Source organism: Lineus longissimus, chromosome 12 (genome assembly GCF_910592395.1).
Source record: "Lineus longissimus chromosome 12, tnLinLong1.2, whole genome shotgun sequence".
Lineage (NCBI taxonomy): Eukaryota > Metazoa > Nemertea > Pilidiophora > Heteronemertea > Lineidae > Lineus > Lineus longissimus.
The window spans coordinates 10068320-10095346 of record NC_088319.1 but is presented as its reverse complement, the minus strand read 5'-3'; the positions used below and the strand labels follow the sequence as shown (position 1 = coordinate 10095346).

At 40.5% G+C, this 27027-nt stretch overlaps 1 protein-coding gene across 2 annotated transcripts; it reads right to left on the bottom strand.

The window, feature by feature from the left end:
- Nucleotides 1-661: 661 nt before the first annotated feature.
- LOC135497329 (uncharacterized) lies at nucleotides 662-26735 on the bottom strand. Of its 2 annotated transcripts, none has more exons than XM_064787135.1 (20): nucleotides 26674-26735; nucleotides 22117-22239; nucleotides 18500-18580; nucleotides 17641-17801; nucleotides 16194-16288; nucleotides 15785-15862; nucleotides 15418-15532; nucleotides 13893-13938; nucleotides 13044-13307; nucleotides 12216-12322; nucleotides 11754-11907; nucleotides 10447-10549; nucleotides 10047-10154; nucleotides 9120-9223; nucleotides 8594-8768; nucleotides 7612-8169; nucleotides 6996-7115; nucleotides 4975-5085; nucleotides 3637-3759; nucleotides 662-3394 (listed from the first exon to the last, which is right to left on the bottom strand). In XM_064787135.1, exons 2-20 carry the CDS (start codon nucleotides 22218-22220, stop codon nucleotides 1841-1843), a joined length of 4161 nt encoding a protein of 1386 aa, XP_064643205.1. In that variant the 5' UTR covers nucleotides 22221-22239; nucleotides 26674-26735; the 3' UTR covers nucleotides 662-1840. The 2 variants fall into 2 exon arrangements, with proteins under 2 accessions (XP_064643205.1, XP_064643206.1); XM_064787136.1 differs by having other exon boundaries at nucleotides 7005-7115.
- Nucleotides 26736-27027: the final 292 nt, after the last annotated feature.

Genomic DNA, 27027 nt, shown 5'->3' with positions numbered 1-27027 from the left:
ACATAAAAGTTGCACAATATGATTCAAATTATGAGAGCAAAATCACACAGTTCTGGTAACACAATTGAAACACTAGGTTCAAAAACTACACAAGTCCACTTTTTGACAGTTTTGAGAAAATCATGAAAAGTTCTTTAATTCCTGAAAAGGGTATGCAGTGCTAATATGCTATACAATGGCAACCTGATCGTCCCCGCTATTGGTGGAACCCCAAACTGCCTTAATTTGTTTTGCTGTAGCACTCACTTGGTAAATACAGCACTGAATTTTTTATCAGTCTTCATCACTTGGCTAGTCTGCTTTTAGCACTCGGACATGATTTTGCCTCCTTATGTTTCCCCCCTCAATTTCGTCCTTATTACTCGAGACCCAAAGGGGGGGGAAGTATTTTATGTGGAGCAACACAACAGCCCAACAATAGGTGTTTAGTCTCCCCCGTCACGATCCTTGGGGAGGCCAGGCCCTCCGTTTGTAGCAGTTTTCGTGGCCAAAAAGACACGGGAATACTATTTCTGAACACGATATTTAATACTGCGAATTGGTCAATCTTCACAATATCGCCGTAGGCGATAACAAATTAGTTAACACGTGGGCGCATGGCGGCACCACCAGACGGCCAGGAGCGCGATATATGAAATACCATACAATAAAGACCAGTGGACATGGCTTTAAATTACAGTTACCGTGTCCAGTTTTACTTCAAATATTCTGACTTTGTATTGTAACATTCCACAGATACTGCCCATGTCATACTTGATGAGGACATGGTCTTAATTCAATTTCCCCCAAAGTGCGACTGATGCAGTTAAAGTACGCAGTGCTTCAATTTCGTTCGGCACCAAACCATTTGTAACAACAGCATCTGAAGATCAAAGGCAACAATATTAAATGTTCAGTTAAAATATTCATTTTTGTGAATCAATATTTTAATCAGCCAAAATGAAACGCCTGCGAAAATTTGGTACAGTGGCCTCTCTGTAAAGGAACTGAACAGAAGTGGTACAACAAGCCATCATCACCTCGCACAATTCATTCTTAAACAGTGCAGAACGTAGAAGTTTAACAACCAACATACCAGACATGACAGTCCAGTAATAGCTGCGGCATACTGTTCCATCTTTTTTGTACCGCGAGCGATTTTTAACGAATGAATACAATCGCACATACACGTACCATACAATAAAGTGATTCGCTCCGTCAAATGACAATTCTCGTCAAAACATACGAGCATCAGAACTATTTCTGTGAAGGTGAAATAGCGCTGATATACTACATATCAATCCTCATATTATTACAAGCACATATCTATTGCAGTAGAACTGTTCTATCAATGACACCCTTGGGACTGACAACTGTTGTCCTTAATTGAGAGGACACCTGATAATGCAGAGGTCAAGTTAAATGACGATTACCAATTTGTGGCAAAATGCAGTATTGCTCATAGAGAGGTGTATGTTAACAGAGGTTCCACTGATATGTGTTTGAAATACTACAATACACACTGTCGCAACATTTTATAGATAATTTTTTCCAAATGTCAGTGATCTTTATACAACCGAGCAGATGTCCAGACTATTTCTGAGTGCAATTTGACACACAAAGGTTAGCGAATGCATGTGACACAAGTAAAATGCTAATGACAGTTTTTAACTGAGCATACTGAATGGCTATCGTAGGTCACATTTTTGTGCAATTGCATCTTTGATAGAGTGTTTTGATAGTGTTTTGAGACCACTTTAAGAGTGTTATTTTAGTCAAGTTTGTTTTTTGCAGTCTTTTATTTTACGCAAAGTTTGCTGGTCACAAAAAACGCTGATGGTCTTTCAGTCGATTTGATTGTTCAAGCACAATGCATGCTGGCATCGCCATCACCATCACTGCCCTTACTGCTAGTCTGTGTGCTATCTTTACCTCGCCCAGTGTCGGAGGACTCTTCATCAGAGCGCTTGAAGCTACACGAACTCTCCTTGTCATGGCCACTGGCAGAGGCAGAATCTTTACTGGAGCTGATCATACTGCTGCCCAGACCGCTATCGTTAGTCGATTTCGAACAAACAGAACGTTTCTCATGAGGGACAGCTAAGAGTTTATTCGATGAATTCGATGACTGATTCTGCGAGCCAGATGAAGATGACTTGGACCCCATCATATCCTGGTCTGACTCCTTGTGCTTATTGCTCATAACAATTGTCATTGACTGGTCAGCCTGAGTGAGCAGATCGCCCTCAATCTCCATGGCCTTTGTCATGTCTGTCCAGTATGACTCTTTCGTATCAACCCGACTTGGATTGAGCATGTCTAAAAGTTCAGAGTAGGTCTTTTCCTGGCTGCCATGCTCCTCGCATAGGTTACCTTGACCTACTTTCATAACATCTTCCAGAAATTCATCTAATTGTAACCGCACCATTTCTGACTGTTCAATTTTTGAGGTGAGGCGATTATTTTCATTCAGAACGTCACCTAACTGCTTCGATTCCATAGTGTATTCCATTTCTAACTCCTTATTCAGGCCAACATCCTCGAGCCACGGATTTACCTTGGTGTTAGTACTAGGATACTGCGGCATGGGCCGCTTCCTTTCCACACTTGGCACGAACAACCGATTAAAGAACGACATAAATGCATCATCATCAGACTGAGTCAATGTACTATTTTTACTCGGTTTACAGTCACTATTGGAATGGGTACTGCCCGACTCTTTGCTCGAGACGCCGTCCGACTCCTTCAACGAGCTATTGACCTCACCAGTGCTGCGCTGGTCGCTCGGCGTGATACCGCTGGAAATGTCCGAGTCACCCTCACCTTTACTATTGCTCGGCGAGGAACTGCGATCGGGGTCATTCAAATCGCGCTCATTGCTTGATGTATTAGAGTCCTGATCATTCCCACAACTGGAATCATGGTCGTTTCCAGATGCCGTAGACTCACGATCATTATTCGATGAATTTGATTCCGTCTCACACTTACTCTCAGTATTCGGCGAAACACTTTTCGGCGGTTTTTCAACCGATGTGCACTCTTTGATGTCGGCCTCCCTTCCCTTAGCATATTTTGCCTGTTCACTGAAAGATGGCGAGTTTCTCATGCTGCGTTCGCCTGTTCCCAAACCAGAATCACACTTTCCAGACATCTCTCCTGAATCACATTTCTCTCCATCAACCAACCCAAGTGGCTTCGCTGCGCACAGTTTTTCTTCCTTGGCTTTTTTGATCAGTGCTAGTTTGACTTTATTCACCTTCAGATCATTTTTCGACCGCGATCGTTTGATTTTGTGTTTCAATTGATGTTGTTTGTCTTTCATCTCATAACTGCTACAGCTCGTGGTGCTGAGTTCTATGTCCTTCAACATTGGTAACTGGTACGGCTCAAACAGGAAGAATTGTTCGGAGTCATTCTGTAATGGTAAAGAGGATGATAAACAACAAATTTAAAACAGTGGCCTTGAATCAAACAAATACAGTCAGCTCATCTGAAAGAGAAAATTCCATAAGTCTTATAAAGTTATGTCATACTTGAGGTTGGGCCATTTAAAAAGGTGCATTGGATGTGATTTGGACTGCACTTTACTTGATTTTTTACACACTGGCATAAGTATGTCATCTTGAAAAATATTCATTCCTTGAAAAAGCTACGTACCACAACAGCCTTGCATTCACCAATTGCAGTATTGAGCTGTTTACCGACGTAGTCCGACTGGACTGAGCAGTCCAACCACTGACTATCCTTGAGCAACACCGTCTTCATGTCCTGTACTGGCAACTGAAATCAATATAAAACATTTTAGGAGGGAACAATCTTAAATTTAAAGCGAACTGGAACCGCCAAGCGATTTATTCAACTTTTCGACTTTCACCGCCCGAGAAAGTCAAACTTCCAACTTCCTATTCGAGTTCAGATTTGTAGCTCTGCCCCCAGTGCCCGAGCATGCGCAGTTCAATTTGTTATTATTGAGAATCATGTGAGAATCATGTGAGAATCACGTGAGTCATGCGATCTTTCATTCATGAATTTTCGTAGTAAATTCCATAGTAGTGACGTCACTGAATGATTGACAGCTAGGCGCCATGTTTCATTCATGCCTCGTTCTGATCACCCGATACGCGGGAAATGAAAACGAGGTCATACGAACTGGCTTGGCGGTTCCAGTTCGCTTTAAGTCTACACCCAGGCAGGAAAAAAATGAAGACTTTTTCAAGACCTTGATTGAGAGCAAAAACATGCCATATTTTTGCCTACTCCTTCTCAACAACTGGAAAGATGTGACCCATTCTAGCAAAACCAGTCGCATGTCGCACATAAGAGGAGCCTAGATGACACTAGGAGATAATAGAAGAAATTGATGTCGTCAGATTTCACAAAAGGCAGACAATAGTGAAATGAACAAACAGTCCGTCTCAACCTGCCAAGCTCAGAGCGACATGCGACTGGTTTTGCTGGAACGGGTCACAGATGAATTTTCTGATTGTATTGAAAATACCAAGAGAAATGCACACAAACAGAATCTCCTGCTTTACATCTTCAGCAAAACTGCAAGACAGTTGGACTTCAAAACAACACTTCTGGTTTTTAGTGGCAATTTGAGGAACTATTCAACTGTTTTTTACTGAAAATAGTCAAATTCAGGACCCTAATGGCCTTAAATATCAGTTTGTCATGGCAATTCTTGTTGAATGTCTAAAAATGTAAAGCTTCCACCATTTACCCTTAAATCATTTTTGGGTTTGAACCAAGAGAAAAGAAATTAATTAGGTCAATTTCAATTCATTGTTTTACCATAATTAATGTTTTGGGCCATGGTGTCATCAATGCAAGTTTCAGAAAAATCACCCAGGTAGTTTTGGCTACAATAACAATACAAGGGATGGTTCCTTAAAGCACAAAGCCCCTTTGTGGACAATCTGCGGTAAACTCAGTTAGTTAAGTGAACAAATTGAATTTTCTTGTGTCTTGCATTGTAAAAAGGGTGACATTTACCTTGTATCCTTGAATGGAACTCTCATTCCAGTTCTGTATCATGAGCCAGGCAGGCACCGACATGATGCGCCCCGGCCAGTACAATGGCTTGGCCATACATCCACCTTCATCCTGGAAAATACGATATTGATACACATTTAATGTCAAGATCAATGGTTTCGAGTCAAAGGTCAAGGCTGATATTTGCAACGTCAACACAGTGGTTACGTTCACGCCGGCGCAATTTAAATTTAGAGTTGAAAATGGCCTTTTAAAGGATTCTTGATTATAGCAATTAGCTTTTTGTTATACAGACCAGCAATATACTCATTTACACCGCAGAATTATTATTGTTTTTCAGTCAGACACATTACGGATAATTTTACCGAAAAACACTCGTTTTTGCCCCGCAAGCTTTCAGGAATGTAATTTATATTCTGATATGACACAATTACTACAGGTGTACTGTACTACTAACATAAATCATGACACAGGGCTCAACGTAAGTGTTATTAGTTCAAAACGCTGGAGAAATAGTCTCCAGAGACGGACAAATTGCTCGGCCTTACCCGTGATAGAAGCCATTTTGTTGCTTGAGCCCTGTGCCAAACACCTAGTCTGTAGATCACATTAGCCATTCCTTACCTAATTGTATTACCTTAGTTATAAAACCCTGGTGATTACAAGCAACTCCTGCAACGTTTCAAAAGTTCCTGTCCAAGGTCAGAGATTAATATAAGGACAGTTAAGTCAGTGTGTGATCTTCTCACAAGAAAGTAGGCTTATAACAGACATATTCTGTGCAGGAAATGGGAGTCCTCTATTGATGTTATTTATCACATGCCAAGACTTCATCGAGGTCACAGGTGTTACACAAGAGCAGCAGGAAATATCACACCAAAACCCTAGATTACCGGTATCTTTAGACTACTAAAACTGACTCGGCAAAACAACTTTTATTCAAACATTTCAATCAGATTTTTGCCATTGTTATGTGTGCAATCCAGCCATGAGAAATTTTTCAGTATCATGAAGATGTATCACATGCACTCTCCGACATAGAACTTCTTGGTCATGTGATGGTCACTGTTTCTGTGGACTAAATTAAGACGTCATTGACCTGTCGTCAGAATGTTATAGCGGCACGACAACCAAGAGACGCAAGAAGCATTTTTGTCTTAGATTTTGGAATGAAGTTTGCGATGACTCGAATTTTTAAAGGTTTTTAGACTTCTTCTTAAAATAGTGGCAAGTGATATAAAACAGAAAATAACACTGTGTTTTAGAACTCAGGGCCAAGACAAACAACCCTCTCATATTTCTACTCAAAAAACAGGCTTGTATGGTTTTCTTGATTCATAGATAATGAACTGAATTAGGTAAATACTGTAAACAAGTAAGTCAAGTCAGAGTGTTATACTTGAGGGAACTTGGTTCTTTAAAAAAAACAACTTTGGAATCAACACAGTGAGACAAGTTTTTTTATCGTTTAATCATACTACAATGATGGAAGGTATGGTAAATTGTGATTTGGACTGTACTTAAAGGGACCTTCACACACTGTTTTTGCGGTGGTTCATGCCTTGTCATTCAATTTCTACAGGCAATTAACTAAGGACAGCTGTGGATATATGCTGTGTCTGTACGTAGATAGCTATGGACACATGCTATGCCAGTGGAAATTAAACAAGTGAAAATCAAACATGTACCAAAAACAGCCCAAGTTTTCAATGGCCTTTAGTCGAGGAAAGTCAGGGAAATATGGGGATGGGGAGGGGGACAAGGACCACTGCCAAGTTTTCACAAGTTTTTAGTCGAGTAAAGTAAGACGGTTTGGAGGAGAGGGGGGTAAGGGCCGCTTCCTGGTCAAGTTTTTTGTGACAGACCTTCCAGGTGAGAGCGGTAGAACCATCAGGAGTTACGAGAGGGGGGGGGGATTCGGAACACTTTCTTGCGAGACAGTTCGAAGTACAATTGTGAGGTGGTTGGGGTACATCTCATGCCAATCAATTAAATCCCTATCAATAGGTGGCATTACTAACCTGACCTACCTCAATCCTTTTGATCCTCGACGGGAGCGAGAATAGACTGGAGGAGACGGAGATATCTGGGTCAGACAATCCCTCTGTGTAATGAGATGAGGACAATCCTCCACCAACTGACTGAAATAGGAATGAAATCAATAATCACGCAATTATGAGTCAATCGTACAAAACTATATGAAGTCCTTCATGGACACAGCATCAGACCAAATGGCATTAACGGACACATGAGCAAGAAGATACTGTGTCAACGGGTTTGAGCAATCGAGAAGCATCTTTTTCATAGAAACCAATCACAGGTGAATAATAGGCCCATTGTACAGGCGCTCCTCAGCTCACTTAAAGCCATCAACACAGTAAAATCTGTGATCGCTCCACATCTGACTTTTCAACTATCACAAAGTGACTAAGCAGAAAAGCCGAGGACAGCATGGAACAGGCATCAGGTAAAACAAATCTGGATGAGCCTTTCTATGCAATGAACCTCTCCAGTATATACTTTTCTTCAAATTACAGTCTCTGGATAGATACATGTAGGTTTCCTCGAGTACCTTTGTTGCAACTACAAATCAAAACCGATAAATAGCAAAAATAGAATAAAAATTCAGATTCTTACCACAAGCGATTCATTAAACGTATTATCCGTAATTTCGTCTGGTGAGAGGGAAAGATGGGATGGCGTTACCTTCCCTCCATGTAGACGTGCACGTGGTGGATTCTGGGACAAGCCCATCATGCGCTGGCTGCAGCTAAGATGGTGGAAATCCTGAGGACCGGTCGCGACGTTCCCATATTGACTTGCGGAAAAATCCATTTCGCTGTACTCCATGATTGGCTGGTAGTCCCAGCTTGAGGTGGCCGTGGCTGCTGGCGGGGGCTCCAAACCACGCACTCGTTTCGCTGTCCCATGTTGACACTCATCCGATTCCAGAGGGCGCTTAGTACCAGCCTTGATATTTTCACGAGGTTCCGGCATACGCATTAATTCTTTTGCTTCTGCTGTAGCCATCTGCTGGAGGAAAAACTGCTCCTGTGTTTTGGTGTGGCGCATGAGAGCAGTTTTTGTAAGTTTTTTTGGCTTGTAGACCTTGCCACCTTGGGGGACTGTCTCATCCAAGGGGTCCATCTCTTTTGCAGGATTTGGACTCATTGGTTCCGGCTCCGATAACAGTGCCTGAAAAGATTCAGAAAATAGTTCACAACATGATACAGGCATGTATGATAATTGTACAGTAGAACCTCTCTATCAAGGACACCCTTAGGAATGAAAAGTGCTGTCCTTAATAGAGAGGTGTCCTGATTAGAGAGGTCAAATTGAATGGAAACAACCAATTTGGGATTGAAACTAGTGTCCTTAATAGAGAGATTGTCCTTGATAGAGAGGTGTCTGCTAAGAGAGGTTCCACTGTTTATTCTACTGAATCTTGCAAACAACAACCCCATTCAACATCCTGTAGGAAGACCAACCCTTCAAGCAGAGTCGAATGTTGCAAACCAGACTAAACCGAAATGCTATCATCGTGACCCGAACCATTAACAGCTAGCCATTCAAGCGCTGAAAAACAATCAAAAGAAGGTAAAGACGACGAACACCTTACCTTAGTACTGCTACAGAAACTAGGTGGTTTCACCGTGGAAAGATTAGCGACAGGCACACGTGTATTCTCATCATAATGGACTCCTTTCGCCGTCGTGCTCAGGAGCTTCTTACTGATCATGCTGATGGTGGGTATCTCGGGGTCAAAGACAGTCTGGGGACACGTCATCAGGAAACTGAAATCGACACAGGACATTGCAATTTTGCACATCAGGCAATTCCAAGGGGCTTTTTCAGCTCTGGACTGGGGACTAATGCTGTATTTAATCAACTTATTAAAAGAAGGCTTTCTATTTCAGCCAAAATAGGCATGGATGTTCGATTTTTTCATGACTTCTCATGAATCGCAAAAATTAGTGGGTGCTTACAATTTTATGGTCGACGGTATTTTTCCTGTCATGATAATGAGGAGACTTGCATGGCGCTTAATCCACTAACAGATTTCAGGCGCTTTGAGGGCTTCACATTATTTACCCGGCCTATAAACCAGCAAACCTGTATCTCTGCCACAAAGACATACGACTTACTTTCTGATGATTTGCGAGTAGCTGACTTGATTGTAGCTGGCAGTCACCCTCGTAACACCGCCCGACATGTCCTCCAAATCATCTTCTGCTTGTAGTTCCAGTGGCTACAAAAACCCAAAAGTTATCCATGAGTATAAACAAGAATTTGCAAGAAGTGATAAGGACAAAGAATTTAAAACTTTAGAAAGACCAAAATATGTGTTTTTTTACAAAGGCCAGCCCGAGTTTTCCTATTGGGTAATTACAGTAGAACCTCCCTAAGCGGACACCTCTCTGTTAAAGACACCCTCTCTATTAAGGGCACTAGTTTGGGTCCCAAATTGGGTGTTCCCATTCAATTTGACTGCTCTAACAGGACACCTCTCTACTAAGGACAGCACTTGTCAGTCCCGAGGGTGTCCTTGATAGAGAGGTTCTAGCATATTTCTTATCAATACACTGCAAGATGAAATCAAAACAAAGAAAATTATATCTCCTTCAGCTCTGAACACACAAAGATAAAGAATTTTATACGCTGATCAATGGCAGATATATATCAGGTACTCATAAAACTTTGAGGGGTTTTAGAAACTCATTAAATACTGGACAAAGCATGACCAAGAAGGAGCCATATGAAGCAAATACAGGAGAACATCTCTATTAAGGACGCCTTTGGGACTGACAAGTCCTGTCCTTAATAGAGAGGTGTCCTGAATAGAGAGGTCAAATTGAATTGAAAGTTCAAATTTGGGACCAGAACTAGTGTACTTAATAGAGAGGTTGTCCTTAATAGAGAGGTGTCCGCAAAGTGAGGTTCCACTGTACTGACACTGACAAATTTTCTCATGCTTGTTTAGCATGCAGTGTCATTTTTGGTCAAAAGGAGTATGATTCAGTTGTAAACCAGTGAAGAATGTAACACAACAATCTTTTGAACAATCAACTCACGCTATTTGAGTCCAATGTTCTCGCATCATCAGCTGGTGGTTGAGCAAGGACTGGTGCTTGGACATTTTCAATCAACTTCTGGGCAGCGACGATACTTTTACCAGCCACCTGAAAAGTCACAAGTTTTTTTCAGTTACATTGAAGGGGCAGCCATTAAAACGTTTACTTTCCAACTCTTATACTTCCAAAAGAACAGTCGGGTAACTACGTCATTACGAGACTGCCAGTACAGGCCACCATTTTTTATCTGCGTGAAGAACCATAATCCTGGTAATCAATCACCCCAAAATTATTTGATACACACTACCATAAACAATGTTGGTACCTATTGCCAACCCTCAAGGCGGTCAGTGAATCACGAAGCAAACAAAGCAGATGAAAAAATCGCTGATAAACTTACCACAAATAGATCCTTGATTTTCTTCCTGAAATATTCTACTTCCACGCTATCAGGAACACCAGTGCTTGAACGTCTTGAAAAGATGTCCAGGTGCTGAGGACCTCTGTTGGTGAAAACAAATACGAGATGTAACGCTTTGTAAAAATGCCCTCGATGAGTTAGCACCGACTGAGGAATGAACATTTGAATGAAACACCAAAGTTGAACCAGATGGTCAAGAAAATTTCGATTATACCACTCCTCTATGCAACTTCTCCAGTCCATGAAATGATGTTGATATTTAGGCAACCGGTTGTCCCCTGACAAACAGGAAGAGGAAATCCAAGATGTCTACCTGGCGGCCATGTTGAATAAGTGACAGGGCTGAAACCCAATTTTTTTCAACCGGTTGTCCCTGACAAACAGGAAGAGGATATCCAAGATGTCTACCTGGCGGCCATGTTGAATTAGTGCTGAAAATCCATAGGAAATGTCCCCTAATCATATCCAATAAGTCACAGAACTTGGGGGCAACCAACCCAATTGTTTGTCAGTCAATACTTTTTTGTTCCACAAAGCGCCATCTACAGACCAAACAATGAGTTGAACGTGCCCAAATCTTATCCCATCGAGGTGTATATATGGGTTGGAAACGTGACCATCACGTTTCAGATCATAATAGCTGTGAAATTGCTTGAGTTGGAGCACCTGGAACATGCAGACGCCGTGGACAATACTGCAGCACTGGAAACCAACCAAGAACATGATGCCTCAAAAATTAAATCGTTGAGTGGGGCATAATACAGATATAAACATTGCTAAAACAGAGAAATCAACCTATCAAGCTGCTAAGTACTGGTGAACTGAGTAGCGGACAGGTCTCTTCAGGAAGCAAAAGGGTTCGCATGGTTTGTTAGTATAAGACTTGTGATATCATGGTTCGATACCCAACACTGACGCATCCCTTGCGATCTTGGACAAGTCAAATTATCTTGGTTGCCATGTCTACTGAATAAGACTTAAACAGGCACCACCATTTGGCTGGAACTTGAAATCCTAAAGCAATCAGAACTCTTTAAAAACGAAGTCAATGCCAATTTCAAGGGTACGAGTCCGTTCTTTATCTTCAAGAGAACAGCATCCCAGGTTATGAAGGGCATTTGCTGCATTTTGAAACAGTTCTAATTGCTTTATGATTTCAAGTTCTAGCCAAAATGGTGGTACCTATGGTCAACCCTTAGAAGCTAGATTTTTTCGACCTGGTCCCTATGCATGACTGGCATCAAGTCCATTATCGAATCTTGAGCATTTCACAGAATAGAACTTACTGTAGAACCTTGTGCTGTCCGACAAGGAATTCCAGTTTCTTGGTCCAAGGATCGACAAAACATGACCAAGTTGTCTCCACCATAATGTAGTCGTTATTTTTAACTCGGAGTCGATACGGTTTGCTGCGGGTTGCACTGACACCTGCCTTAATAACTGAAAGACGCAAATGAAGAAGGAGACCATGAGAAGTTGTCTGAGTCTACAATAAAGCCTCACAGGCATCGTCTTTTAAGGCGTGCCATATAACGCGCCTAAATTCAGAACGTGGGGCGCAAAAAAATGCGCATCAAACACCTCGCTAAATGCTGCTGCATAAATTATGATACAAAGTGCATGATGAAGAAGTTAGAAGCATTTTCCTTGTAAGAGTTTGAAACACGTGTCAAGAGGAGTACGTATTTATAACCCACTAAGATTCTGTTATTTGTGTTAATATTATCAAGATGAAGAAGACAACTTACCTTCCTCATACATATTGTAGAGGTGCATCATATCATTTGGATGGTAAAGATTAAAGATGGATGTATTCTCAATGTCTGACGGTAGAAATCCTAAGTACCGGATCGAGCTGGGGAAAAAAAATAAAGTTTGTGAAAATTTCAGAAATAGCCATTTTGGTGAGCAGAGTGAATTAACTGGCTTAAAATGCATTCACACATCTTGATTGTGTATTTACTGCTTATCATTTACACAAAGCACAAAGTTTCTCAAAGGTTAGAGAGGTTAGAAGCAAGTGAAATGGCCATTACAGTCTAAATCACAAATGACATCCATCCTGCTTTGCGCCATCGACACGCAACGTACGTGCGAGTTGTAAGCGGAGTTACGCGTCAATGACGCACCAGTGGCGCACCTATCTATATTTCGCGTCTGGGTAGTTCGTCAATGACGCGCCAATGACACGAATTTAGGGATGACAATTGTGGTTTGGACTGTAGATAGAAAACTCCAAACTTGTACTTTATGCCCAGTAATTGTTCAACCCCGTCTCTCCAGATCCATACCACCGTCAAGGAGGATCTCGTGTGCACACATTTTACAGTTATTTTGCATTTTAGAACACATTTTTTTGCTTCACTGCCCTGTTACTGCCTGACACGGTTACTCTTGCCTCACAAAAACGGCTCCCAAAAGTGCCAGAGTCAGAAATGTAACGTCATTTGCTGCCTCTTGTTTGCCGACAGGTAATTTTTGTGTCATGGATTATTTATTTTTTGGAAAAATGATACATATTTTCAATACTTTCTAAAAATAGCCCCAAAACACTGAACTGAGGGCTCGAAACTCACCTCGGATGCATGTAGGTGTATAGGCAGTATATACTGTGTCGTGTGCTGAAGATAGCCAAGTCTGGAACCTCCATTGGAATTTTGTAGGCAGGCTTTACTTCTGAACAGTTAAAGATGTAATACGCATACGTCTTCTTTTTCGTCTCGGCATCATCAAATTCTGATTTTTGCTCAACCGTTTTTGTCGCGAGCGTGATGGTTGCGAGCAGCGTGAGATATTCGCTGTTTGTGACACTGAACCCATGGCGTAACCCCTTGAAACACCTGCAAGAGATCACAATCAATCAATCAATCAATCAATCAATCATTATCATAGGTGTGCTCAAATAACAATGATTAGTGAAGAAGATAATATTGTGACGACAAGGGCTTCAGTCAGCAATCTTGACAGAATTTGGATGTTTGTTTGATATTGACAGAGAGAAGCATTGTCAAATGAAGGGCTTCAAGCACAGAGGACATATGTGCCAGTTTGAAAAAATGCGCTGAAGATGAGCAGATATACAGCGTCGCCATCTATCATCTAACAACCCTGCATTAAAAGTGTACGCATGTCCTTTGTGCCCTAACTCCGTCAAATAAACTATCAATGCACTGTTCTTATGATATATGTTGACAGTCTGTCTATCTGTTCTTGTTAACAAATAATTTTTTTCCAATTGCACTACAACCGGTGTGTTCTATTAAGCCCTTTAAATGATGCCTGTTTATAGTGTTATACCAACAGTTTAATACTCTGTACTTGGACAAACCAAGATGGGGAAGACTCTGTCCATAGCAGACTTGTGGCAAAGCACATCAATATCCACTGATACAACACCTCAGACAATCAAATTGAAATATACTTACTGCATTCGGAAGTATATTTCCCTTGGTCCTTCAGCCATTGCCAGTCCTGGAAATGGAATACAACAAATGTCAATAACAATAGGATAAGATTGGGAGATGCTCATATTATGATAATGATGACTGATCGAAGAATTGCTAAAAGGCTCAACTGAATGATTGAAAAATGGCTAAGAGGTTCAACTGACGGATTGAAGAATGGCTTATCTGATGATGTAACTGATTGAAGAATGGCTAAGAGGCTCATCTGATAATGATGACTGATTGAAGAATGGCCAAGAGGCTCATCTGATGATGATGACTGTTTAAAGAATGGCTAGGAGGCTCATCTGATGAGGATGACTGATTGAGGATTGGCTAAGAGGCTCAACTGACAGAATGAAGAATGGCTAAGAGACTCATCTGATGATGACTGATTGAGGAATGGCTAAGAGGCTCAACTGACAGAATGAAGAATGGCTAAGAGACTCATCTGATGATGATGACTGATTGAAGAATGGCCAAGAGGCTCATCTGATGATGATGACTGATTGAGGAATGGCTAAGAGGCTCATCTGATGATGATGACTGATTGAGGAATGGCTAAGAGACTCATCTGATGATGATGACTGATTGAAGAATGGCCAAGAGGCTCATCTGATGATGATGACTGATTGAAGAAAGGCTAAGAGGCTCATCTGATGATGATGACTGATTGAGGAATGGCTAAGAGGCTCAACTGACAGAATGAAGAATGGCTAAGAGACTCATCTGATGATGATGACTGATTGAAGAATGGCCAAGAGGCTCATCTGATGATGATGACTGATTGAGGAATGGCTAAGAGGCTCAACTGACAGAATGAAGAATGGCTAAGAGACTCATTTGATGATGACTGATTGAAGAATGGCCAAGAGGCTCATCTGATGATGATGACTGATTGAAGAATGGCCAAGAGGCTCATCTGATGATGATGACTGTTTAAAGAATGGCCAAGAGGCTCATCTGGCTAAGAGGCTCATCTGATGATGTAACTGATTGAAGAGTGGCTAAGAGGCTCATCTGGTGATGATGACTGATTGAATAATGGCTAAGAGGCTCATCTGATGATGATGACTGATTGAGGAATGGCTAAGAGGCTCAACTGACAGAATGAAGAATGGCTAAGAGACTCATCTGATGATGATGACTGATTGAAGAATGGCCAAGAGGCTCATCTGATGATGATGACTGATTGAGGAATGGCTAAGAGGCTCAACTGACAGAATGAAGAATGGCTAAGAGACTCATTTGATGATGACTGATTGAAGAATGGCCAAGAGGCTCATCTGATGATGATGACTGATTGAAGAATGGCCAAGAGGCTCATCTGATGATGATGACTGTTTAAAGAATGGCCAAGAGGCTCATCTGGCTAAGAGGCTCATCTGATGATGTAACTGATTGAAGAATGGCTAAGAGGCTCATCTGATGATGTAACTGTTTGAAGAATGGTTAAGAGGTTCATCTGATGATGATGACCGAATGAATCATAGCTATCCCAACTCACCTTCATCCACAGCTTCCTCATCGCTGGAGCTCTTGGGTCCCTGGACGCTGAATGATACGGTCTGCTCATCTCGGTGATGTACAAGGGCACTGAATGAATGGTTGCAGAGGTAGTCCTGGAAACAATGACGGAACATTGAAATAAGGATAATGCCAAAGGCAGAGACTGCAATAAGTTCTTACTCAAGCATGCAAAGCCTTGAGCAGACACAGACCTGATGCAAGAATTAACATGTAGCCCAACAACCAGCCCAGGGCACTCTGAAAGATATCTCATCCTTTACAGCAAATCAGATTGCAGAAATGTTCACTTGCCGAAATCGCCTTGAAAACAGTAAAACCTGACAGCAGGGATGACGTTCACTTACCTTAGGATAACCCAAGAGTTGTTCCAGCTGGGTGGAACATAGCAGGATTGTTCCTTGGTGAACTGCTAACACACAGTTCTGAAATATAGTGACGAGCATATCATCAACTGTTAAGAAAGATCACGCCATATCAGGAGTACTGTTTGGGAAAGTTTTTTCACGATTTTCTGAAATTGCAACTTTGGCATACATTCAAGTACAGTAGTGTTGTGAGCACATAATCCAATGTATCACCTAAAGTAATAGCCTGCTGAGATTTGAAATTTTCACGCTTTTAAGTAAAAAATTGCTGCTTCAAGGAAACTGCTTGCAAGTCAAAGGGGTGGGGTGGGTTGTTTAAACCTCTCAACCCCCCCTCCTCTTCACGATACACTGGTGGAAACCATGATAAAGAGAGACGAAAACTTACATTTGTACCACTGGCACTGGCACCTTGCTTCGTTTCGACGATTTCCTGAATTTCGTCTATTTTGATCGAGAATTTTGCACCAGTATCCGCAGCGCCTAGAGGTAGAACGAAATGGTGCATGTTAAAACATGTGAACAGAACTACATATAATGAGGCCAAATATTGTTCATCGCGAAAAAATAAAATGGCTATAAAAACTTCCCCGTTTGCAGTATCAGGGCCTTTGTATTAATTTATTAATTTTCATATCATTCATCAGTAGTGGGTGACCTGGTCAATGGCATCCTTGCCTCCTACTGCAGTACGAACTGTAGAATAAATAAATAAATAAATGTTCAAGGTTGCGGGGGTTGCTGCAGTCAGGCATCCAAATACGGTTTTTAAATGACACAGCCCACTTCATTCGAAAATTCACACCCAAAAGCCTGCGTGAGGGAAAGATTTTTTAAAGAGGCCAACGAAAAAAATTTATAGAAGGGGCTAATGAAAGTGTTAAGGGGCTAACGAAGGAGTTTATGGGGTTAATGAAAGAGTTTAGGGGCTAACTTTTCTTAAAAGACAAGGCCTGCGTAATACACATGCAAGGCCAGATAACTTTTTTTTTCAAGCACGTTGCTTTGACTTATATGGTATTTTAATATGAAAAGATGGGTTCATATTTTATTATCACGAAGAGCAAGCCCAACATCAACAACATGCTGACATCAGTCGATGCGTTTAAAGTGACGCGCTATCTTCATCCTTCAAAGGGGTGCTATCAAGGTTTCAAGCAACAAACAGGACAAAGCAGAGGTTGAGTGGCCATGCTTCTTGACACTTATGATACGGTCCCCGTTCTTCAAAACATGACCATCTCGTCATGGTTAAATAACGAACGAATCATCCCTGAGCATGAATTCTAATCATTAAGCGCTACTCTCCTATTCCGATTCAAGGGAGTGAAGCAATCTGTTAAGCGAAATGTAGGCATGACAATACCATGATCAGAAATACTGCCTTGATCGTGTTTCTCAATTTTGATTAATTACTTAGCACTTGTGTGACGGTGTTTAAGGAGCTGCATTACTCATCACACACAAGTCTTAATGTAGCGTGTGTTGCAATGTGACTTGTCAAGACTTCAATGATGTCACATCACTTCCTCTGTTGCTAAATCTTCATAACTGGTTCAAGGACCAAAATGGGTTTGTGATGGGAATATTTTATACAACGGGCATTTCACCTCATTTTAAAACTTGATCAACCCTTGTAAATCCGTTCCAACAGATTACTTTGATATTGGAATTTTTACAGATTTGAATTGTGGGGAATGCATATTTTCAGAATTTACTCCAGCACAGGGTATAATACCCGGCAATACAATAATGGTTTCGTTAATTTTGACGATCACGCAAAAAATGTAATAATGAAATTGACACAAATTTGTTTTGGTGTAACTTGAGCTTACCTTGCAATTGTTTGATATGACTCAGTGCTTGCCTCAGGGCAAACACCGTACCTGATTCCTTCTTGCTCTCCGTTGTGGACGGTATGAGATATTTGAGTTTACGCAAACATGCTTTGATTTTGTCACGTTTGCGTCTTCTTTTATCAGAAGGCATACAGAGACTGCAAAGAAGATGAAAGCCGGTCAATCACGTGCAATATGCATGAAATCAAATAGTTCCAAGTTAAAGAAATTGATACCGAATTGAGGTATTGGCTGTCTCACCAAACATCGCCAGGGTGAAGCCAAGATGTTGGTAAAAGACACTCAACTCGGGTAGCGTTTGGAAAAAACCAATGCCTCAAGTTCGGTATTAGCAAGAATTGACAAAGACTAAAAATTTGGAACTTCAGAAATTAAAAAAAGGTCATTTTTATTTTAAAAGGGTGGGTAAAAGTATCCTGAACTCAGTTACTAAATGTTATTCATTTGAGAGATATTACCAAGACGAACAAACTGATATCTTATTCAGCTCTGAGCTCCTCAAGATAAAGGAGATATAGAGCATTTTGTCTAAGAGACAAAATTGATTATTTTAATTTTCCGAGCTATTGCGCGATGGTGGGTAAAACTAGTGTCCATAATAAAGGGGTTGTCCTTAGTAGAGAGGTGTCCGATAAGGGAGGTTCCACTGTAGATGCTTTATATAGGCCCATTGGCTTTCAGGATATTTTGTGTGGCGGGAAATCTGACTCAATATACACCCAATGAATTTGTTCTGGTTCCCCCCCAAAATAAAAGAACCCAACATTACAGTTGTCCCTTTCCGTATTTTACTGGCCTGCACACTCGCATTATTAGGTCTTAGTTTATGACTTACCTGCCCTGGCTTATGCTTGTTGTGTCAATTTCGTCTGTAGAATCACTAAATGAGGCAGATAAAGATATGGAGCTACTACTTCTGAAATGTATAAGTAATTCACAATGAAATAAGTGGAATGTACAGTCCTTCCAGAAAGTAAATGTCCACAGGTTTTTTTAATATCACGGAGATAGAATAAGATAATTGCATGCGGTATTCAGCAGAGAATGGTATTAGTTGGTCATGTATCTGAAGTATTTGGACCCAGCTAATCCTGTCTCTTCATTATCTCACAGGCAATTTTAATGAAATGTCCTGGGGACATTGTGCTCACCTGGGAATCATTAAATTGCAGATGAAATGACATATGGAGGTTAAATTGACTTTTAGATATGAAAAAATGTGGCACGTCAATGACACTTTTAGAGTTTGACTTCTGCAACTTGATAAACTAGGTCACAATTGACCTTAATTGGGTCAACTTGTATAGATCCCATTAGGTGTCTCCATATAAAATTTGAAGAATCTCAGACAAATAGTAGTGAATATATCAACTTTAAGTTTTCTGACCTTGGAAACTAAGTCAAGGTTAAAATGTTACAAGCTCTATGTCAATCTTGATCATATCAATCAATAATTCACCTTTGAAGATCACAAAGTGAAGGTTTCTTGATATAACTGACATTGAGTGTTATGTGATGACCTGACCTATTTACACCTGAAAAGTAGGTCACATTGACCTGAATTTTTGTAAATATGTACAGATGCCCAATAGGTGTCTACATATCAAATTTGAAGGGTCTAGGATAATTAATGACAAAACGTGCTACCTTCGCTGAAATGTTAGAGTTTGACCTCTGTGACCTTCAAAAGTAGGTCAAATCAGAAACCTGCACATTATGTCATGTAGTCTCATCAGAAGTATTGACAGTAACAATTTCATTGTTCTAGCTATCAGCGTTCATGAGATATTGACAAAAGAAGGTTTTCGAAGATGGCTGCCTGGAGCCAAAAAAAGTTGGTCACATTGACCTACTTTTTTGGTCAACATGTAGAGATGCTCAATAAGTGTCTACATGTATATACCAAATTTAAAGAGTCTACAACAAGTGATGACGAAACGTGCCACCTGCGGTGAAATTATAGAGTTTAACCTCTGTAACCTTGAAAAGTAGGTCAAATCAAAAACCCGGGTATTATGTCATGTAGTCTCTTCAGAGGTATCCACAGAAAAAAATTCAAGATCCTAGCTATCAGCATTCATGAGATAATGACAAAATAAGGTTTTCAAAGATGGCCGCCTGGAGCCCAGAAAGTAGGTCAAATTGCAATGATTTTCGGTATGTCACTTGTCAGGTCATGCTGTCATAAGCCATCCACACACCAAGTTTCAACCTCCTAGAGTCAATGGTGAGCAAACGTGCCACCATTGTTGACGGACGCCGGACGGACGGATGGATCGACAGACGACGGACGACGGACAAGACGTGACGACATAAGCTCACCCAGGTGAGCTAAAAATTCCAAAAAGTCACTTTTGTATTTATTTCATTTTCGTTCTTTTTCACAATGTATGGGTGAACTATGACACAACAAAGGTTTTTTGCTTTCATTACTAGGAAATTCCTGCTAAATTGTTTCATTTTGAAGATTAGTTTTATCTCGCTACAGGTGATTGTTTTTTTCAGACAGCTTGTGACCTTTGAGAACACCCCTCATAGTCAGCAATGCAGTCAGTCAGGGTCTTGGCCAACTCAGCTCATACATGAAGGATTGGGGGTCTTTATCAAAGGTTATGGAAGAGATTAAAAAAATAACATAAAGATACTGAACAAAAATTTGTCATGACTATCGAACACACACTATGGAATTGCAAGTGCCAAAAAATGATGGTCATAAAGCACAGTTCATGGGCTCATTTGAATTTTTGAAAAGACACGTGAAATAAAAAAAGTGATTTTTGGACATTTTTTGTATGTTTGTTACATAATAAAGGGATTGAATAAGGTGCATGCAAATACAACAGATAATTGACCAACTAAATATACCATTCAAATATCTTATTTCATCTCTGTGATATTTTTAAAAAACGGTGGACATTTACTTTCTGAAAGGACCTAAAAGGGGGTCAAAGGAAAAGTTACAGCTTGTTAGGGGTACAACTTTATTTTGCATCAATCGCTTCAAATTAAGTCAGTGGACCAGATTGAAAATTCCGAAAGGACAAAAAAGTGTGTATGGGTAGACATGAGAAAGACATTTCACAACCAAAATATCATGAGAAGCACACTTGCCAGCGAACAAGGCACAGGTAAATTTTGAAAATAGCACCTTCAAAAAACATCTTATGCAAAAAGGTTTTGCATACAGCTAAACAATGTAGCGGTGAGGTCACGCATGCCATGTTGAGCACCAAGTGATGATTCCATCCATATAGGTCTAAATATAGCAAGATCCGACTTTTAGAATATCATAGGAAGCACACGTGCCGACAACTGAGCGAACAGGCATTGGGTAATTTTGAAATTGAAAACAGCAGCTTTTTCATACAAACGTTTTGAATACGGCTTATCAGCACAAACAAATTTAATGAATGTTTTGCGTGATCAGCTAAAAATAGAAGCCCAACTTAAAAAAACTATTGTGGGAAGTACACGTCAGCCAGATAGTGAACAGGCGTTGGTTGATTTTGAAAAATAGAAATAGCAGCCTCCTCATCCAGGAGAGTTCCGTTTCATGAATGATGCATTAATTTACAACTTGCGTCCTTCAACTTGAGCGATGTGTGTCACAGCGTCAATATGAATACATCAAGCCAACATAAAAGTAATTTTTATCAGATGTCAAACCATATCCATCGGAATGAAATACTTGCAGTGATGAGGGTCTTCTTTTAAACAGAATACATCAGGCCAACATAAAAGTAAAATCTAATATAATTTTTATCAGATGTCAAACCATATCCATCGGAATGAAATACTTGCAGCGATGAGGGTCTTCTTTTAAACAGAATACATCAGGCCAACATAAAAGTAAAATCTAATATAATTTTTATCAGATGTCAAACCATATCCATCGGAATGAAATACTTGCAGTGATGAGGGTCTTCTTTTAAACAGAATACATCAGGCCAACATAAAAGTAAAATCTAATATAATTTTTATCAGATGTCAAACCATATCCATCGGAATGAAATACTTGCAGTGATGAGGGTCTTCTTTTAAACAGAATACATCAGGCCAACATAAAAGTAAAATCTAATATAATTTTTATCAGATGTCAAACCATATCCATCGGAATGAAATACTTGCAGTGATGAGGGTCTTCTTTTAAACAGAATACATCAGGCCAACATAAAAGTAAAATCTAATATAATTTTTATCAGATGTCAAACCATATCCATCGGAATGAAATACTTGCAGCGATGAGGGTCTTCTTTTAAACAGAAGAAAATTTTACAAATTAATAGCCGGATGTATCATTAAAAAAAATTAGCACCTCGTGACGATACCATTCTCTGGGAAGCTGCGATCTGCACACGTCGCCACAAGTTTCACGCAAGACGGGCGATCACAAGTTTTAGGAAATAACGTCAAAATACCCGGCTGTCTGTTTAACGTCGGTTAAAAACTCACCCTTCTTCTCCAAGCTGTTCTAATGAACCGTAATTTGAATCAACTCTTGAATTGCCCTTAAGACTGTGTCCTCTGGTGCTTGAATCTGTATCACGCTTATCCATTACAAGTGGAATTGTGCATCTGAAAAGATTGACACAAGAATACGTTAGAACGTGGAAGATTACGGGTCTTGGCCTTTATTTGGAGTAAAAAAATTACTTCGAAAGGACCGAGATACTTGGGGTTGAAGGGACGGACGGGACCCTTAAATCTGAGCCTCCAACATAAAAGGCCGAGTCTAGATAATCTGTGTGAGAGTCTCTTGTGACACTCAGAACTGTCACTCCTCGTTGGGTGGTAATGGTTAATTTTTCAGAATCCTGGTATATTCCAGGTTCATACCAAACCAGGGTTTCTGCCAAGGGGAAGGGGGCTACAAATACCCACATTTGCTTCAAGAAGGTGGGTAGGTGGGTGTACCCACCTTCTCAGGATTTCATAAGAGGGGGGGGGGACTTATATTTAGTCTAAAGTGGCATTTTAAGATACTAAGAAGCAGATTTAAGAGTTTTCAGGTGCAAATAAGCTTTAGGAGGGGGTTCATGTTCTATACTTCTAAAAAAAAATTAAAAAATCGAAAATCTTTTTTTCTTTTGTCTCCCCCCAAAGATCCTGGAGGAAACCCTGGTTTAAACCTCTGGTTCTTCGCAGCAACTGGCAGGCTATTTATAACTAGGGTTTCCCCGATGTTAAGGCCATGATCAGCGCATGACTAAGTTATCCGAGTTCAAAATGAGATGAAACCAGAGGCAGTAACCGGAATAAGCTAAGAGGTCGAGATCAAAATGAGGTATTTAAGTAACGAGTATCTTATGATCTATAAATATCTACAGCACTAATACTTCAATAGCTGTAAGACACTTTACACATCAAATAATTATTGTAATGGCGGGTGAATGATCAAATTAAAAACATCAGAATTTAAAGTTAGACTGACAAAGAAAGTACTCGGCAATTGGTTTTTAGCTCACCTCTTAGCAGAGGTGAGCTTATCCCATACCGTGGCGTCCGTCGTCCGTCGTCGTCGTCGTCGTCGTAGTCGTCGTCGTCGTCGTCGTCGTCGTCGTCGTCGTCGTCGTCGTCGTCGTCGTCGTCGTCGTCGTCGTCGTCCGTCGTCCGTTAGCAGGGCACGTTTCGTAACTGTTAGAGCTATTGAGTTGAAACTTGGTACACATGTACCCTTATGTAATGACACTTGGGAGACCAAGTTTCGGTCCGATTCGTTTCATGGTTTGGCCACCAGGGGGCCAAACGTTAAAAGTGAAAATATGCAATATCTCCCTTAATAGTAGTCGGGAAATTTTGAAAAAAATATGGTAGGTACTTCTAGCAAAGGTGCATCATATATCCTCCGGGTTTTTGATTTGACCTCCTTTTCAAGGTCACAGAGGTCAAATGGTGTAAATTGGCCGTTAGGATGTGACGATGGCACGTTTCTAAACTGCAATGACTATTGATACCAAATTTGGTACACATTTACCCCTTAGTCAGCTGATCTCAGGGACCGAAGTTTGGTCCAATATGATTCACCACTTGACCACCAGGGGGCAAAATCCAAAAGCCTTAAAAATGTGATTATTCCTTAACTTCTTGCCCGATTGCCACCAATTTGATATCATGGGTACATCTAACCACCATACAGTATATGTCACAAAGGTTTTTAATTTGACCTTCTTGTCAAGGTCACAGAGGTCAAATGGCGTAAATTCGCCGTCAGGCCGTAACTATGGCACGTTTCTTCACTGCAATGACTATTGATCACAAATTAAGTACACATGTACCCCTTGGTCAGGTGATCTCAGGTATCGAAGTTTGGTGCGATCTGATTTGCCGTTTGGCCTCCAGGGAGGGGGCCAAATCCTAAATTCTTCAAAATGCCATTATTCCTAGTAATGACTTGCCCGATTGGCACCAATTTTATATCATAGGTACATCTAATTCTAACAACACTTCAATGTGTCACCCGGGTCTTCTTTGATTTGACCTACTTTTCAAGGTCACAGAGGTCGAATGTACTGTATTGGCCATTTTGGGGAAATTGTAATTGCTTGGACCTACATCAAACCTAACACTACATGACACAATACCATGCTCTTTACCCATCTTTCCTCCAAATGAGGTGAGCACAATGGCCCTGGCCATTTCATTTTAAAGAGTTACGCATCAACTATTCCACACCCCTCCCGAAAGAGAAGGTACACATCCTCTGCTTATTGGCAATTAGCACCATTAGAGATATCAAGTGTTTTTGTAGCTTTCTAATGACATATATTCACCTCATTAAAAGGAGGCAGGAGCACAGGGGCTAATTTGGCCATCTTCAGGTGACTAATATACACAGTAAGGGCCCTGGGTCATGTCAGATTCAGCCCTAAATATATCCTCGGTACGTCGAATCATTTCGAAGTACTGTGAGATGTGAGAGACCCCTACTGGCGACTTTGTGTAACTTTATCTTGCCTGCCTAGCAGCTGCCTATATTGTCCCTTTAAAGTCAAAGCATTTTCCAGGTCTGATGAAATCAGGTAAAATATCTCTTTTTATAATTGGGAAAAATTGTCAAGGGCAAAAAGTGGAAACACCATGGCCGAAAGACACATAAGTTGTTTCCATCTGGTTCTTCCAAGCTTAAGCAATGTTTATAAGAAAGGGTATATTTTTATCTAACCTCTTTATTAAGGACACCCATGGGACTGACAAGTGCTGTCCTTAATAGAGAGGCGTCCTGAAGAGAGAGGTCAAATTGAATGGAAGCAATCAATTTGGGACCAAAACAAGTGTTCTAAATAGAGAGGTTGTCCTTGTAAGAAAGGTGTCCGCTAAGGGAGGTTCCACTGTATATATATTAATGTCTCAAAATTTTTAACAAGCAGGTTTTTTTTACCTAAACCTTTTGGGGCATTTTTGTTTTTCCAATGAACATTATCCATAATACTTATCACACAATAACCAAAGAAACCGAGCATGTTTGGAATACAATCCTGATTCTTTCTAATGCCGTCAGATGTTAATTAAAGTGCTCAAACAATCATTAGCATGATTTTTCAGATGAAGAAGACCTATCACGGGTAATGCCGAGATTGGTTGATGTGTGTGTGGTTTTCATAACACTCCATTGCCTCTCGATGACGTAGGAGTGGGAACTAACACTGAATCTCAGGATTTGTTTACAGGTCGGTGAGGTGACAAAATAAGTGTGATTAATGCAAGTATCAATTCGTGTCTTGTACCCCCCCCCCCCCCTCCTCAAGGGTACGACACCTTATCACCCTTCAACGACATCTTAAGGCTCAAGCATCACCCTTTTTTCACCAATGCTACTTTTTCTTTCGTCAAGACATCACCATCAACAATATATCAGTTATCACCATCATATAAAGTAACCGGACTAATTTTACTGGGTAAGGCTGTATGTTCGACAAGACATCGACACATTAGCATCCTTATTCTTTCCAGCTTCGCCAAATTTTCACTAAAGGAAAAATAAATACTACTCAAGCATCGGCAAAGATTAGTGGTGATAGCTTAACTACCCTTGAGGAGGGGGGGGGTACAAGAAACGAATTGATACTTGGATAAATGGCAACAGACTAGCAACAGGGAGAGAAGTCTCGCTGGTGCACCCGGGTCATCACCCAGATTAAGCCAACCTGTGATACTCCCAGAGAGTAGACAGTTGAAACACGAATGTACAGGTCATAGCTAGGGGTATTAATGTGAAGCGCTTTGAGTGACTGAAACCAGCTGGATTTAGCGCCATATAAGCTTATGATTATTATCATATAATGCACTGCAAATGATAGACCTTTAGAGGACTGATGAACCATGAAAAACGACTTTCTATAAATCCATTGAGAAGCTTTCGCTTTAAGCTGGACAAAGTACCATCGTCTAAAAGGGGAAAAATACGTTTCAAGTGTGCCCTATAGCGATACTTTACTTGTTTTAGCATGGTTGATCTGTACACTGAAAGGGTGTGGATCCGTATTTTTTTCTGTGTTGATCAGTGTACATTTTGATGTGATGTGCCAGTTTGATATTCTAATATCATCCTAATGGTAGGAAATTGAATATCTATTTGCAACACAGAGTGTAGCACCGATATCTAGCTTGGTCTTTCGAAGAGTCCATGGTCAGATATTATCATATTAATCAGTTCACCTTTTTCAAATAATGCAAGAAGGTTAAGTGGGTGAAACACTTGAAAATGGACTTGTTCTCACAATTGCGGTAGTTTCCAAGGCGCAAAATAGAGTGGATTGTGCAGAGTTCATGAAAAATGATTTTTGACCAAATGTTCGTCTGCTCGAGAAAAATCTGACAAATGCTGATTGGGGTCAATCCCGGCAGGCTACGGAAGCCAAAAAACAAAATACATGTAGCCTTATCCATTCGTGGAATAAATCGAAAAATTGGGGGAAAATCGAAGGAAAAAATGAGAAATATACAAAAACGTGTAACAAATTCCTTAACAAAAGTATCCAATGTATGAATCGTCAAAATATTCCCCCTCACCATATGTATCTTGAGAGGGCCTCCATCCATAGAAGAATTTATAAAAGCCTCCATAGTTATTGATGTCCACACAAGAACTGATTCAATACAGGCATTGAATATACTCATGAGTTTGAAAGCATGCATGCACATTTCGTTCCAGCTCGACAATGTGCCGAGTTCTCTTTTTAGACAAACCCGGCTTGTGTGTGGTCTGCTGGTGAAATGTGCTAAACGTTTGTGGTGTACATGTGTGTATATATGTACAGCCTTCATCATAGGATTGTTAATAAGCTCTAATAAAACAAGCATGGGATACACTGTTGTGTTGTTTGTAATACCCGTGGTCATTACAAATAGAAATAGGCATGGCTA